The 17262-nt window shown below is 40.2% G+C and overlaps 1 protein-coding gene across 2 annotated transcripts in view; it reads right to left on the bottom strand.

Annotated features, from left to right (window-relative positions):
• epha4b (eph receptor A4b) overlaps positions 1-17262 on the bottom strand; it is a 74173-nt gene that overhangs the window by 37455 nt on the left and 19456 nt on the right. For both annotated transcript variants that reach the window (XM_033982333.2, XM_033982334.2), the window contains exon 5: positions 16475-16826. In XM_033982333.2, the coding sequence (XP_033838224.1) occupies positions 16475-16826 (352 nt within the window). The remainder of the gene's footprint in view (positions 1-16474; positions 16827-17262) is intronic.

The following is a 17262-nucleotide window of genomic DNA, read 5'->3' as shown; positions in this document are numbered from 1 at the left end:
AGCAGAGCGGGTTCTTAGTGTGTCGGTATGACTTCCACCTGGTTGCTGTGCAGGCTCCAATACAGCCGACAGTATTTTTAGGCAAATCATTCATCATAGGGGAGCAAAGTCCACTAGCACAATCCCCCATAGACCTGAAAGAACAGTGGGAAGGGGGCTATGTGTGTAGAAAGAATAGTAGACAAAAAAAAACACGAGCAAAGAAGCAAAGCGAGTGATAATTCTCCAAGGGTTACCGAGCTCTCCTTCCTGTCAGGTTCAGCGTAATGGGTGCCTATGCAATGCCATGTGTGCTGGCGAGGATGTAGCAGCTCGCTTTTCTCTAGGGCGCTTTTCATCCCGGCACAAAAAGGACCCCAAAAGATGGACAGAAGGGCCGCCATGCCAAACCTGCATCCACTGGGCCAACTCCTTCCTTTTCCTGGGCTCCTCTTTTGCACCCTATTTTCACTTGTTTCCTTTCCTTTACCCCAAAATGTACTTCATGTGTTCTTTTTTCGCAAGTTATACTCCAAGTCGCTACCTCATGGGAACAGGATATTTGACTTGATTCCCTTATGATGAAGGGGTGTAGGCACAGATCACAGTCTATAAAAAACATAGCAGAACACAAAAAGTAGTTTTTTAGTTATAAAGTTGTGGTGTTATGAAACTATTATTTTTAAAAAAGGGCAATGTTAGTGTGTTAGCATGTGTGTGTGGACATGTTCCCACCAAATGCAAAGTGTGCCATCAGATCCAGTGTCTTATTAAAAATTCATCTCGTCACCAGAGACAGTGTATTTGTGCCGATCGATAGCTCTTAGATATGATATAGTACCACTGCTCCAGACACTCCCTCAGTCACCACACACGGGACGGGAACTGTCCTTTGGAAAAAAAATGTTTTGACTGAAATATGTTCAAAGTAGAAAAAAAAGATGACAACAACCTTGTTTTTATCCTGCTGCTGCTAAACTTAGCGAAAAGTCAAATCTTTTTAGGTTAGTTCAAAGTTAGAAAATATTCATCACACATAGATCATTTAAATGCAATACTTAGCCTTATTTGAGCCTTAATATAAACCCATTAATACACATTAGAGGCTGTCAAAGAAACTTTTCTCATTAAACGGAAAGTTGTAGCCCACAGCGAACTTTTGTACTATGAAGGATCAGAGTGAATATTGTGCATGTTATAAATTTCAATACTAATGCGTATGTACAATTTACATTGCAAAACCACTTCATATAAAAGTAGAGTAATACATCAAATGAAAACAGTAGTAATGTTGGTGGCCTGAGGAGGATGGATGTCAATAGCACGTGTGACCACAAGTGGACGGGACACGTGTCCCTGAGAGCAGGAGGAGACAGATTAAAATGCAGGGTCTGGGGGAGGCCTCTTGGTCGTGTTAAGTGTTTGCTGGGATATAGCCCATGTTTGTGTGTGCTCTTTTGAGAGGGAAGTTGTGTGAAGCTCGCTGGCCCATGGGAGATGAACTCTGTAATGGTCACCATGGCAACAGGCTTTCAGGATGAAGCCCTTCTGCGGGCTGCCCCTGGAGTGCCACAGAGCTGCTGTGAGCGAACTGGTTGAGAACGGCTCCTTAAAAATTGATACATCAAGCGTCAGTGGAGAAATGTGACGAGATTGAAGGCGGCGTGTTTGGAGGCCACCGGGGTCGAATCTGCCTGTGTGTTTGTGCTCTGTGTACATGTCCATGAAACATGCGCCTCCTCCCATTGACATGTTTTCATGCTAAACAAATGATGTGACAAAGACGATGGTGTAACGCTGTATGTGGGGAAAGCCATACGATTATGAGCATATACTTTTTATATACTTTAACCACATGGCAGTGGCAAAGCGCTATTTGTAGATCTGCTCTAGACTTGAAATGTGTTCTTTATAAATACTTTGCTTGACTACCAAGCTCATGTAACCTCACTATGAAATCACAGAAATACAGATAAGCCACAAATTCTGTACATCTCACAATGACGATGATTTCAGAGCACAATCCAATCATCTGTCAGTCTTCTAATACAGGGGTAAAACCTCTGGTCTACTGTTGTTTTATCTGTCTTATGTTTGTATTTAATTTATCAAACTGTTTGGCCACTTAATTTCCTGTCAAGTCTAACAAAAATAAATAATTCAATCCAGCAGATTAAAATTTTATTTTAAATTTTAAGCAGGGATAATTATTCATTTTCACTTCAGCTCCGCAGAGTTTTATTGAAATCCAAAAATTTGGATCATTAAGTGCTGCCAGGGACATTATTTCATTATTTCAGCAGTCATTATAATTGAGCGATTATACATCATGGGAACTGATGTAAAAAGCTTGAGGGCAATTAGGAAGGAAATGTTTCTTGTAAATAGGTGTTGATCAAGCACAAAGTACAAGGAAAGATGCTGCGCTAAGTTTTTCTTCAGTAATGACTGAATGATGACTAAGGCTGAATCACCTTAGCAACTGTTATATAGGCACAGGGAAATGTTAGCAAACATTACAGCAACATAATAGAAAATAAAAAGCCAGTATAGATATAGCATCTACACTATAGCACTAGTCAACTCACTAGTCCAATGAATATTTTATCTTCACACAGTGCCATCGAGTTCCTGGAAGCTGAGGATTTCCTTTTCCCCAGACACTTTCTGTATAGATTGGTTGAGAGAATAGAAGTCAAAGGACATTAAAAGGGACTATGTTTTTTCTATGTAGTCCCCTAAAATGATCCAAGTTATTCTCCCTATGGACAAATAAACACTATTGAACTGGTGCTCTCCAACATTGTAGGTGTCAATGTGTTACTGCCTTTTCTTGCAGGTTTATATACAATTTATTATTTGAAACCAGATTAGTCTTTGTGTTGTGTTCCAATCTTTGCAGACAAGACCTAAAGTTCAACTCTTTTTAAAGCCATTTATCTGCATTCATAATAACACAACTAATAGATAAAAGTATTTTGGAAAAACATAGGTATTTGGCCCAGACAGTCTGACAGGTTCACCAGTATCTTGTGGCTACATTGCAGACATGAGATATGAGCCGTGACCAGGCGATGACACTCACACAGTGACTGACAGCTCACAATGGGCCCTCAGTGTATTTATGGCATCCTATGGCATCTGCACTCTCCCCTGGTGGAAGCAGATCTGAGATGTCCACAACATGAAGCACATGAGTACACACAGGCTGTCTCTGATCTACAGACTGTTCCTCTGATGTCAGCCAATTACAGAGAGCGTCCGAGGGGAACTAAAAGATGAACCCTCTACTTTCACTCACTCCAGCTCAGAGTAAATGTTTGCACTATTACACTACGGCCACAGTTGGCAGGGGAACTAGATATGTATTGTTGGAAATAAAAACATAAAGCAACTGTTCAAATTGTATGTTTTTACAGTTTTAACTGATCTATTTGCTGTCAGGTTTGATCATTGCACAAGCACATCTCAAAACTGTTGAAGCCCGGGCAAAAAATGCTTGAAACACTTACAGATGCACCGTGTAATCAGGTGATGAGTCTGCCTGTCTCTGCTTGTCTCCAATATGTCAGTATATATGCATTAATGTTTCACAGTATGGCGTTAAAACTCATCCATCTTGTATTTATTCAGTTCCAGATGTTTTTACTGTCCAAAAATCCCTTCAAAAACATGCATTCTCACTATGGGCGGGCTCGGCTCTCAGTCTCCACAGACCTGTAACTTGGAGTCACCTACTTGACTCCGTGGAGATAGATAAGTTCAATGTCATTCCATGGAACATTCCTGGCAAGGCAATAACATTTCCATGGGGACAAGCAGATGGTGGATCCTTCATCAGCAAGGGCAATTTTTAGTAAGTTTTTTGTAACCAAGGAATTGGCAGCTGTGAATAACTTCTCATTTGCAAAATAAGACAATAAAACTTGCCATTACGGCCTACCACCTGCACTGATTTCCTTTAAAAAACTCAAGTACAATATATTAATGCAATGACCTAAAAATATGATCATTTGACTTTTTTTGTATTTATGTTTCACAAAATGTCACAACTTTTTCACCCCTACTCCCTCCTCTATACTATCTCTTCTGCACCTTTCGTATTTATGCCTCTCCCTATCCATGCGTCTTATTTCCCAGTGGTCTGTCTGTCATACGTTGACCCTGACCTTCTCCAGAGCTCCTGCACAAATATTTACTCTACCACTGACAGCTGCTGAGACACACACACACCATCCAAAAAGAAAAAAAATGTGGAAGAGTGTGGTGTCATATTCATCGCAATTAAATCTAACACTTGCTTCATTCTCGGAGTAACCCAAGTTGATGGCCCTCCAGTGTGGAGCTGTGACGATTATCCACAGGTCTAAAAACACATTAAATAGATACCAGGTGTGTGTCTGTGCCGCTGGGGTCAGGGGCAAAGGAGGGAGAGGAGGGAGTGAGCATGACAGGCCTGTGCATAGTCTGCTGGGAGTATGGTTCACTCTCTGAATAGCTTATTCTAGGCTGTCTGTTTTGCCATCAATACAAATAGACCAGCAGCAGAACAGTGTATCTTAATACTAAAGCTACTGTCTTCTATAGAAATGTTTCAGTGGTAGTTTTTACTTATTTAACTATATCAAAATGCTTAGGTCATTTTAATTAATTGAAATTCATGGTCGATAATGGTATTCAGTAAAGATCGACGATGAGAATTAAGACTAATAGGCGATCATTGTTGAGAAAAACGCTGTTTAAGTATAACGACATTAGCGATAGCATTATTTTTATTAGTAATGAGTAATGTAACTAATTACTCTTCCCTCTGCTGTAATGCCATTGTAGTTACTATCAATGTAATGGTTATGTACTGGTTATTTTACTATGCTTACTGTGAGTCTGAGAAGGTGACGGATCAGACCCAGCTCTCTCGTCTCATTCAGATGACCTGCAAAGTTTTTCCTTTGTTTTGGGAATTAAACAAAACTGAGATGAGGGATTAGAGACTGTGATTGGCTGAAAAAGAGATTGACTCTAAAGGTGACCAATCAGAAGCAGCGCTAGGCGGCTGTAAAGACTTTCTTGGTTTCATTCATTTCATTGATTTAGTGCTGGCACGTGGATGAATACTCGCTGTTTTCAACACACGAGGATATCTGTCGATTCTTGTATATTTTATGAATACACATCATTATTTGGCAACTCTTTTGTGACAGGAGAACAAACTATGACTACAAAGGGAGGGACAAGTGCGTCTGGAGTTTACAGCCCATTAAAAAACGTCAGCATGGCGACAGTGGACACAGCCTTCTGCTCATGCTACTTATCATAAGTGCAGCTTATTTAACCTGTTAGGTGGTTCACCTGGTTTTACAAGTGTACAAGCACTGTCATATGAGATGCACATGTTTGTAATGTTCTGATCTCTGTGCGAGTCTGTTATTTAAAGGGGACAGTAGTTTGCCGTTGTTGCGACTCTACAGCTGTGAGTCTGTTTCAGTGCTTTTGAGCTCTGTGGAGGAGAGTAGCTTATAACGCTGACTCTGGCTGCATTTGGTAATTTGTAGGCCAAATAAGGCTGAACATAGCTCGTTTTTACTTGCTATAGGCGATGTGCAAAAAAGTGCAAATATTGGTCTGTCTCTATTCTGCCAGCAGTGACTGTCTTCAAACGTACTGGACCAACAACCATTAAAAGCTTCTTCTTCAAAAGCACATTACAGTGTCTTAAAGAAATCTAAGGAAAATACTATCCCGTAAAATACGTTATAAATTCTACATATTGAAGTAGTTTTCTTTGCTTGGTAAAGTGCCTAGACCAGGACACGAACCAGGGATGTGGGTGGAGTTAAGTTGGACCAGACATTGACACAAAAATGTTTTCATTTTAATGTATTACAAGAGGTCACGTCTTTTTTAAAACAACTTGCAAATTGACAGAGGAGCTCACCAACAAACAAATCCATGCAGTTAGTTACCGCTTTGGCAGAGGTAAGAATAGCACATCAACTGCTCTGGAGCTTAGTCATGTTGGTAAAGAGTTATACATTTCTTTTCGAAAAGTATTTTTAGTAAAGTGACTGCAACACAGCCTCGAATTCTCTGTACTTTTAAACTGAAGCCACAGTCTAAACATACATCTCATACTGTTAAATGTATTCATACGCACGCTTCGTGTCGGTAAACGTGCCCCATGACCGGTGAGTGGTGTGTGGGAGGAGCCGCGCGGTATTTTCAGTTCATCACTTTCAATAATTCATTCTCTCAAGCAGCGGCGGAGAAAGCAAAGCCGTGTGCCTCTGTCTCACACAGTAGCTTTCTCTTCACACAAACATGTAGATGTAGCTGTCAAGGGGGAGGCCAGATTCTTCAGAACTTGTATTGGTGGGTGGGCAGTTTGTCAGTCAACCTCAGAGCAAATTGAGCAGCAGCAGAAAGAATGAGAAAGGAAAAACCCCATGTGTTATTCTTATTCATGAGTGCTAGCGGAAACTTCCATCACCCAGTGGTTAAACTAGCAAATGTTTAAGAAGTAGGCAGATACTTTTAAGAATGTCCTGTCAGCAGCTTGTTACAATTCTGTTTTTCAGTTCATTGTATTTAATTTATAGTCAGGTTTCCTCCTTGCTACTGGAGATTTCCTTTCATAAACGTGTAATTATTGAAATGCATATGCAGCTTGGTTTTGTGTTATTTTAATAATGAGTGCTAGCTACATAAATCAGTTCAATCCATAGACTGCATAAAGAAGTAATTTGTCTGTTATTAATGTTCATAACTTGATTTACGGACGCAATAGTGAAATAAAAAATGACAAGCCTGACAGCAGCAGTTACGGAGAGCGGGGCGACAGCTTTTCAATGTAAAGTAAATTGGAGCTGGAGTCGACGGAGCCGGAAGCGCGTTCATGCTTACTTCCTATTTGAAACAGGACAGCTAGCAGGTTAGTTGTGTCCATTTACATGTTTCAATCACGGAACGACATCTTCACTTTAAACATAGCACATTTACAGTATCTTACAGTGACCCCCAAGTGCCATGATCGTCATACAAGATAGAAACACAATCTCAAAGTAAATGTATAATAAATAGGGCAATATCTCACAAAGCAAAATAATGCTGTTATTCTGGCATAAGTTTATTGTTGCTAATTTGTGCATGTAATTCCAACTTCCTCATCTCATGAAATATCACTCATCTCTGTGCAGCTGTAGTGCACAAACTCATCACAAACTTAATGTGTCAAATCTCTCATTAGTTCTTTATTCTTTGCTCAGAGCTGTACTTTACATTTCCTCTCTGACAATAGCGCAGCTGTACTCTTTGAAACCTCAGACAAATTGGCCAACGACCACATCTGTATGACAAATTTAGAAGTGAGCAATAATGTATGTACGCCAACGGGCCCCAATCAGTCTTTTGACGGGCCCACTGTACATCTGGAAGCTATCCCAAGATCCAAAGAGTGAAGCAGAGTGAGGCGAAGGGGTCAATGGCTGTCTTCCTGTTAGCCTGGCTTCCTGTTGGATTGGTTTGGTCTATGCCTGCCCGTGCATACAAATCCAGTCGACCTTAAATAGAGCAATCCTAAGCTGACTTTGACTGGAGAGACGTGAAAAAGTTTCCCATGAGTGTGTGCATGTTTATCCCTGAGTGGAAGTGCACGAGCATAAAGAGCACAGCCAATTAATAGCAACTGTACCCAGAGGAGTCCCGGCTCTCCAGCCCTCACTCTCCTGACTACGCTCTGCGGGGAATACTGCTGCTATATAAAGACCTGAAGAGTAGAAACGTGCATTCACAGTTTCACAGAGTCCTTGGCCTGTTTTTCCTTTTTGTCTCTTAAAGTTACACTACCCAGTTTGAGTTTATTGTCACGGTTAAAAAGCTAGATATATGTGTAGCACCTAGTAGAATGTGACTTATTACTTTTGTATTTTTGTGATGCACGTATTCCTCTGCAGTTGGAATATTAACTGAATTTAGAGACGGTTTAATCCACTCTTTGTCCTTGCTTGTTCATAAAGTATAGCAAGAGTTTAGTCTTATTTTAGACCCGGTTAAGCCCTCATTTAGACCTACAATAGTCCTGCTTTAGACCTGGTTTAGATCCGGTGGTCTCAGAAGACTCTATATTAATGTTATTTGGAGATGGCTGGATAATACATCTAGTGAAATTCTTATTATCTCATCATTCATTCAACCATAAAACAGCATTTCTATTTTCCAAATCCAAGACTCTATATCTGGTAATAGCCGTCTTCCATCCAAAGCCTGTCAACCAATTGCTTTCAAGCCATTCTTATAAATACACCAGCATGGATTTAGTGTTTTAAATGTGTCATGGACAGCACTAAAATATGCACATTGTCGTATTTTGTACAGCATTATTTATTTTTGTATGTTAACATCTGAAAGGCTCCTTTTCAACAATGCATTTTCTCCTCAAAAGCTGTGTACCCGTTTCCTAAATATCTGAGCAAAATTTGTCTTGCCCCAGTACCAAGTATTGTATAAGCAGCTCTTAAAGTCAAAATAAGTCTGCTGCATGCTGTCGCCATTTAATTATAAAGGATTTCTTTGTCCAGTAATCACGAAGTGCACATTAACATGCTAGTTTGTGTTGGATTTGAGAGTTGTGAAAAGTGCCTATCGTGGTGAATTATTAGTATAAGGTAAGTGATGAATAATGCAAACAGTTTAAAGTGAACTACTTCTGTTTTTAACATTTTGAATACAGTAGAAATCAGGTCCAGCACCTTTAACATCTAAGCTAAGTGACAAGGTCCAGACATTCCCTTTCTCCACTCTACCTCCTGCTTCTGTTTGAAGGCACTGCAGATACCTCCTTGGCTCTGGGGTGCATTTGGTGAGCATTCCTGGCGTCTTTAGCCGAAGTCTGGCAGGTGATCGGCGGTGGCAGTAGCAGCAGCACTAGGAGGCTCTTTGTGTGAATAGACATTATCTGGGTCAGCGCTGCGTGGGTATGTAGAAAGAAGACTATGCACCCTGTCGAGGGTTTAAGCCTTTTGCCATTTTGTGTGTCATTTATTCCTCGACAAAAGATGAAGGAAAGGGGGGGAGGGGGTGGGATCTGGGGTGAGGACATGTGAGAGAATTGAGATAAAGGTAAATGAATAGGGAAAGGTTGGCTGTGAAGGGGAGCAAAGGATCTAGTCCAAAAGTCAGACTGAAAAGGGGAGATGCTCCTATTGGCCTATATCTGCTTCTTTTGGTTCTCTTGTAAACAGTTTCATATCTGTTTGGTAAGGTTTTGCTCAGGTTGACATTATAAATAGCAGCAGAATAAGAAATGGTCAAGCAAAGCAGCGTAAACTATATGGGAAGTAAACATAATAACATACCTATAGGCCATAATTAGGAAAAGAGAAGAGGGAGTTTGTTGTATGGGAGCCTAGAGCCATTTAACACAATAAATATGTGAATGTTTATTACAGTAATTATCTAAGCTTCATGTTTGAAGTTTATACTGAAAAGTTGAACTACAGCCCTCATTGCTTCTAAGGAACTACTGAATGTTCTGTTTGTATATATGTTACTACAAAAACGTAGAATGTTTTAATTGATTATAAGCAAGAACCACTATTAAACTACTATTAAATCTTAAGTTATGCAGCAATGTATCAGCCGCTCCCTTCAGGTCTGTGAATGATCAAATGATTTACAATTAGAAGGAGCCAGTGTGCAGAGGTCTGGTGTTGTCACAAACTGCAGCCTGTACAATTTCCTCGAAAATGTACTTTTTCACGGTCGTAGATTTAAGGCTGAACACACCATGTGCTCTTCAAGCTTTGGGTTTCCTGCCACTGTATTGTATTTCACAGATCTAAGTGGAACCATCTCACTCCTTTAGAAATAAGGCTTTACTGTAGCCCGAAGCCCTACCCTAGCATTTGTCCTCTGCTAACATCTGTCCTGCGCTAACATCTGCTTGGCTATATCACCTTGGCCTTCCGATTCTCGAGCAGCTTAACACCTAATGCCTGGCACTCATTCACCTCTTGTACTGTACATCCACAAAGCCCTTGACTGGCTGTCTAAATCTGTGTGTTAGCCGCCCACTGCCTGCCTCCCATCACCTCTCCAGATCCCCGAGCTGCCACGCCGACGAAGAGGAGTGCTGAAGGAAGGCGTGCAGCGGGGAGCTCTTGACCTTCACCAGTCTGGATGTGAGCAACATAAAAATACTGGCTTTACGCATCTCCACCGGCCACATCTTACACACATTTTTGCAAAAACAAAAGGCTGCGTGATAGTGTTGGCAAAAATGTAGGATGCGCAATAGCTGTGTGGAATATAGCAGTATAGCAGTTTATATAGCAAGTTAAATTGCAGGATAAACGAAAACTACCGTAACTACTTCTAGGCTAAGTTTAAACCCGGTTTTAACGAGAAATTTCAAATATGGAACAAGACCACACATGTAAAGGAAAACCAAGACCCACATGTACCCAAACCAGATCCAGGCTAGGTTTAAACTCTGTGGGAAACTAATATCAGATCTATTTCTGGTCAATACAAGAACTAACTTATAAATTAAATCTATTCCAAAAATAAACCAGATCAAAACTTCTTACAGAACATGCACTCTTTAGATATTCATATACATTTGTCCATATCTCATTCACCACATTTTGAATACATTGTAAAGCCTGTACAAAGGCTCAGACCAGACCTCACTTCCAGGGAGCCAATAAGGTCAAGGCCCCTGCTGAGCCGTAGGCGCTCGCACAATGCACGCTGCTCTCCAAATGAGCTCCTTCTCATTCACAGGTACAGAGATTAGCCTTTACCACACATCTGTTCAGCCCTTTATTGTACACAAGGCCACAATCCTCTTACAAATGTGTTCTTCAATACATGCATGGGAGCCAGCCTCAGGACATGTGTCATACTTGTCTTTTTTCTACACTGAACAAATCGAAATGCCTTCCTGCTGGACTGTGGTTAGGGCCAGAGCTGAGTGAATGGCTAAACAGCAGGCCTTTGATCCCACTTGTCACCGGGAGACAGAAACACAAAGTAGTATAGGGAGATTTTCCAAAAATACATCAGTTCCTCAAAGTGAGATTGTGCAGGGTGCTGCTAGAACCCTCCAGTCTCTGTGATCTCATGGTGATGGTATTTCAAGCGTTAAACATGTAAAGGAGCTAAAAAGGAGGTTTTCAGATATTTTACATGGTGTTTTACAAGCGGAGTACTACGCCCTTAGGACTCCTGTTTGACGTTTCTTGTGGTTAACTGGTTATGTTAGGCACCTTTGTTCTTGAGTATGTAGCCAGAGGTAATAACTACAAAACATTCGCTCTACTTCACCAAGACATTTCGATGCATGTAGAACTTGTTTTAGGCAAAGCATACAGTATAATTCAGTTAGATTAAAAAATATATATATAATAATTAATCAAATATTTTCAAACTGAATGCATTTTTCCTTAACCAAACTATGTCCCATCAAGACCAATATCTACTTACATGGAATAGCAATACCAGAAGGAATCCAACTACTACTTAATGTAAACCAACAAATAAATAAATGTTTTGCCCTAATTATACTATTTGTGGGTTGGCAGAAAGAAGTTCCAAACCACAACTGCTACAAAGGCCCAGTATTCTCAACTTACTAATAAATAACCAATATGCAAACAAAACAGCGACTGCCTTTAGTAATAAACTGCTTGCCGGGGGTCTAAAATTACACATATTTTGTTCAAAGCAAAAATACATTTAATAAAACTATGCACATTTGTTCCTCAATAATTATCACTCTAGTTTCCTCCAAACGGCATAAAAAGAACAGCAGGAGAGCCAAATGTGAGCTGTACACGCAGTCCGGTGTGACTGGGAAAAGTATCCACTTCAAAACTAAGTTCTCGTCTTGTGTTGGCAGCATCAAACATGGAATAAAACAGATTCCAAGTAGACCATTAAATAGTAGCCGTGTTGCCTGGAAACATGTCACATTGACCTATATTACAGTTCTTGCCCACTGCGAGATAGAGAGGAAAGGGTGAAGGAGCTGAGATGAGAGAAGGAGGTGACAGGTGTCCATCCCTCCTCCATCTTCAACTGCACGAGGCTGTAATTGGGGGTGTCAGCATCACACGTGACATTCAATGGTCTTCAGAGAGAAGTATCCACCACAATAGCTCAGAGGGACAGAAAGGAGAGGATGAAGGTAGAGATAGAGTAGAAAGGGTAAGTGGTAGCGAGTGTGCCTGTACAGGGCTCAGCGTGGGGTAAAGAGGCGAGGAGATGTGACAGGTCGTGACACGGGATTAGATCGAGCTGTGGATGTGAACTAGAGGAATATTATTATGTAACTCAAAGTAATGGTGGACAAGTGAGATTGTATTAGTGTTCTTAGGAGTACAGAACGATGCCTCCATTAGAACTGACAGATGCCATACACATTAATCTAGTAAAGGTCTTATATTGCGCCAAATTTACTCTTGTGAGCTTTAAGCCATGTTAGAATGGTGTTACCTCATCAAAGACATATGTGGAGTTGTGTTTTATTTCATTTGCCCGTTCGAGTACCCTTTATTGTTAGTCTGTCTCCATCTTCAAGGCTCAAAAGTCTCTGTTCCACCTCATGATGTCATCAAGTTAACAGCTTCCAACCATTCTAGGGCTGAAATTATTCAAATGATTCTCGTGAAAATGTATTTTATTATCACATTATATCACAAGATAGATAGTGTGTTTTTAGTTTGAGAGAAGAGCCACCTTATTTTAGCGAACAGGTGTAAACTAGACAAACATAATGCCATTTAGTGTGTTATCAAATAGAAACTGTTTATTAGCATGTGCAATTTGCTTTATAATGACATATGATATTATAGATTTTCACGTGTTTCTTTATTATTAAACTTATTGCTATGTTTGGACAATATCTGTAATACTCAAGTTCAAAATCACAGGTTCAAAAAAAGGTACGGCATGTTTTTGTTTACAGTATGGTTGTCAGGTAAACCTCTACACACGTCACATCTGCTGCTCATGTTCAACCAGGAACTACAATGATAAAATGGTCAAAAGATTTTTAGCAAAGTGAGTAGTCTAACCTGCCATACGCACTTTGGGTAATCTATTTTATATTACCCCATGGCGCATACTCGGGTTACGTTCATGCATTTAAACTGTGAGAAAAAAAAAAAAACACCAGATAATACAGTTGCTACATGATAATACACTGATCCGATGGAGCCCTGGGCCTTTTCTCAGCATTTCAAAGCATTATCAAAGCAGTGCTGCTAACTGTCTGCCAGGTTATATCACTGCCCAGAGCAATACTGCGGCTCGCTCCCAATCACATTCATGTCGGCAGGTTAGAGCTGGAAATACAACATATTTCTCATGATTCCTGCCACTGCTGTTAGCAACCTCACACGTGCACATGCGTTCAAACAGCAGGACCAAACCCTGATTTATACATCTTTAATGAGTTTGGGTACGGAGAAGAGAGCAGCCAACAGGGGCTTAAGAGGAAACATGAAAGTAGAAATGCAATAAAAAAGTTATATTATAGAAAGGGGAGAGGAATTTTCTTTCTTGGCAACATGGGTAGCGCTTAGTTTTTTCGTTTTAGACTTGCTGCAGCTAATGAGGCTCCTGATGATAAATAAATAAAATAATTACGCTTTAATTACAGTATAATTACAGTGAAAGATATTGGTAATCTTTATGCAGTAATGAATGTGTTGTTGACAGATTGAGTACTTTTACCACTTAAACCAAATACACATAAAAGCTTACACTACTTCAATCACTTAACGCTAACAAAATATTAAATAAAAAATTCATGACGACAAGGAAAAATATATGACAAATACGATTTAAGCTGACGGCAAAATAGAATCAAACATCAGAAAAATGAAATTGTGAGAATGATCGATAATTTCGTAGAATAGGTGTTGGGGGCATACACCAGGGTCACATAATAACAGATTGGAGGAGGGGGAAAGGCTAAAGATAGAGGGAGCGAAAATGGCCGTAATTGGAGGTGTCTGGTGTTTGTCTAACAGAGCAGTAATGATTCCATTAGCGCCTGACTCCGACAGAGAGAGAGAGAGAGAGAGAGAGAGAGAGAGAGAGAGAGGCGGGGGGGCAGGACACTCGGACAGACTCTATAGGAATCAGTGTTAGCATCAGAGCAGCCACACAAAGGGATCTGAGGGTGCTATTAAAAGCCTTGTTCACCTGCACAATAGTGATAATTACAAATGCCCCCGGCCATCCTTTTTTCACCTCTTTGTACAACACTGTGTTTAAATGCATTAGGCGAGTTTGATTCCCATGTGTACGACCTTTTGACTGTGTTTCTTTGGCACATCTCACGATGGTCGGTTTAAACTCCACACGCTATTGTCACACAGTCATCTCTGAATAATTAATATTTGTTTTAAGTACATTAACTTTGCTGTATCAATTATTTCTAACTGCATAACTGCATATTGACTGTCCAGAACAAAGGTTTAAGAAATAAGTTGATGTAACCCCTCATTCATGCAGAAGTGGTTGAAAAATTTTCAAAGGACAATGTTTTTGCCATTGAAATGTTTCTTCCATTGTCGATCTGAAAGTACTGATCGGGTGAACTAGAATCTATGACAAATAACATGGTATCGGACAATAGACTGTAACAAATGGTGACTGATTTAGCCATAGACCACCAAATTTTTGCCAGCTGGTCAATCAGAGTGCGTGCCAGTGAGGGGATTTTTTGGCTGGATTAAGATGACAACAGAATGTCAGAAAATAATAATAATGAAGTAATACAAATAGAACTGTTCTAATTCCTCATTAAAACTATAAGCAGCAATCTATAAGAACAACTTCCAACAAAATATCTGCTATAAATGTATGCAAATCCGTCTTAATATCAAAACAAACTGCGTAGGTGTCGCACACTTCCCTGCAGCTAAATGTTCATTACTAAGGGATTACAACCTTTTGTTTTTACTCTTTGAAAATGTCCCTTACTATGCAAATAACAACGAGCAATTGTTCCATCCACAGCTTGCGCTGACCGTAAGTTACTGCCGCAGACACATAAATCTGACGACCTCTGCCCCCACCCTGTCAGGAGGACTCCATCAGTACCCTTGCACACATGCACACATGCACACAAGCCGGACCTTATTGAGTTGACGCTAGCTTGTTAAACATGCTTACATCGGTTTATTTATCCTCCAAGGGGAGATAAGATTCGCTGAGCAGACTGATGAGGTCATACAGGGGTCATAGGTCAACCCTTCTGCAGTGCCAGATTGACCTGATAAATAATAAAGAGTATCAACCTTAAGCGCGACATGTTATTTTACGAGGCGCACTTGTTTTTGTTAATTGAGATGCAGCCGGAGTGCCACCGCAATCTGTGCACATTCTTCCAGTATGCAAAGTCTGCCGGGTACAGCTTGTTCCGATTCGCTTTGTCTCCAAGGCCCAAGTGCCAAGTTTTCTAGGCGTCTGGGTGCTGCTTTTCCTCCAAAACAACTGAAATTGCATTATGCCCGGAGATTTCGAAGTTTGCAGTGATGAATCTGGGAATGCGTTTTCTTTTTCTGGGAGGAAGTGAGCCCGTGGGGACAGGTGAGACGGTGCTAGGACTCCATTACAGCTTGCTCACTCAAATTCATGCCGCCATAGAAACGAACACAAAAAAGCCAGCACACACGCGGGGTATGCATGCTGTCAGTGGAGGTTTATGACTCAATAATCTTTCTCCCATGGCAAATGCACATCAATAGGCACTTTTTTTTGCATCCATACCTCAGCATTCAGGGGTTAGTGAGAAATAAAATATCCAGCCACAACACAAACACTCCAAGTAAACAGGAAATCCAGCAGTTTTAGTAAATGGAGTCATATGAAAAGTTGCATACAAAACACATTTTGATGCGATAAGAGCAGAAGTGACGTAAATGGACAACTGTGTTCTCAGTTCTAAGCCACACCACAGGTACTGACTTATATTACGCTCACCCTGGCCTGCATTACAATGTGTCCACAGCTTCTACTGTGTTGAATGGCAGTTTCCATTATGGTGTTGTAGACATACACAAGGTTAAGAACATGTAGTTTTCTTCTTTCTTTCTTATTTCATTATATAACTGTTGAGCTATATAACAGTAAATCTGTATTTGAACCTGGCAAACCTCATGGAATCAAAGCTACTAGAATAGAAATGCAATCTTAAATAAGGGTTGGTTTAGCTATGTCTATATAACATTTAATTTTGAGTGTTTAATATATATATATATATATATATATATATATATATATATATATATATATATATATATATATATATATATATACTTGAATAACTAAAAGTAAATTAAATTAAGGAGTCTGGGGTGCATATGTTTATAAGTTGTCACTAGAGGCCAGACAGTTAAAGAGTATAATAAAGTGTCCTTAATATAACTGGATTAAAAAACTGGATTAAAAACACAAATTTGAACATAGCACCTCGTTTACTTACGTTGGCAGACATCCTTGTTTTCCTCAAAGCCGGGTTTGCACACACACCTCCCGATGGGCACGAGCCAGCCTCCATCTGCGCTACAGTACATTTTGGGCGCCTCAAACTCCTCGGAGGCGTTCACACACACTCCGTGCACCTCCACCAGAGCTGTGTCCCCGCCTGTGATGGTGTCTGGGAACTGCGCCAGGTTCAGGACGGTCAAGGGGCACTTCTTATAAAAGACCCGCACGGACACTAGGGCAATGCAAGCACCCAGGTCCTGAAAGGCCAAGTAGAAGCCTTTTTTACTGAGGTTACTAATGTCCCGCACCTCTGTGTTCAGCTTCATTACGCGGTCGCCCACATCCACCTGCAGACAGGAGCAGAGCATGTGTAATATACTACGGGCGAGCAAACGGGGACAAATATATTTTTAAAAACATGTCTAAATGTGTGTGAATGTAGAACCATGGAGCAGCAGCATGCGTTTGCAAGCCAGATGAAATTAATCTTTTTGGAAATTCTCCACTCAGATTTACAAGTACAGTAAAATAAGTTTGAAAATAAAACTTTCTAAACAAATTATTTTTTCTTGGCATCAATGTCTGTCTCTATTAATAGCACTAGCAGTGAGGTTTATTTCACATTGTCAAGGAAGTTTTAGCCTTAATTGCGAAGGAATACAATTGAATGTTTAAAAAAGTCTTCATCTCCAAAGTTTTTCATTTTTTTTAAGTCATACAGTATTTACAAAAACATAATATGACATAGTTTAATGTAGTACTTGTTGTTCTGTGAATACTCTT

This window comes from Periophthalmus magnuspinnatus, chromosome 17, assembly GCF_009829125.3.
Source record: "Periophthalmus magnuspinnatus isolate fPerMag1 chromosome 17, fPerMag1.2.pri, whole genome shotgun sequence".
Classification (NCBI taxonomy): Eukaryota; Metazoa; Chordata; class Actinopteri; order Gobiiformes; family Gobiidae; genus Periophthalmus; species Periophthalmus magnuspinnatus.
Note: the sequence above shows the minus strand (reverse complement) of the source record. Positions and strands in the feature narration are given on the sequence as shown.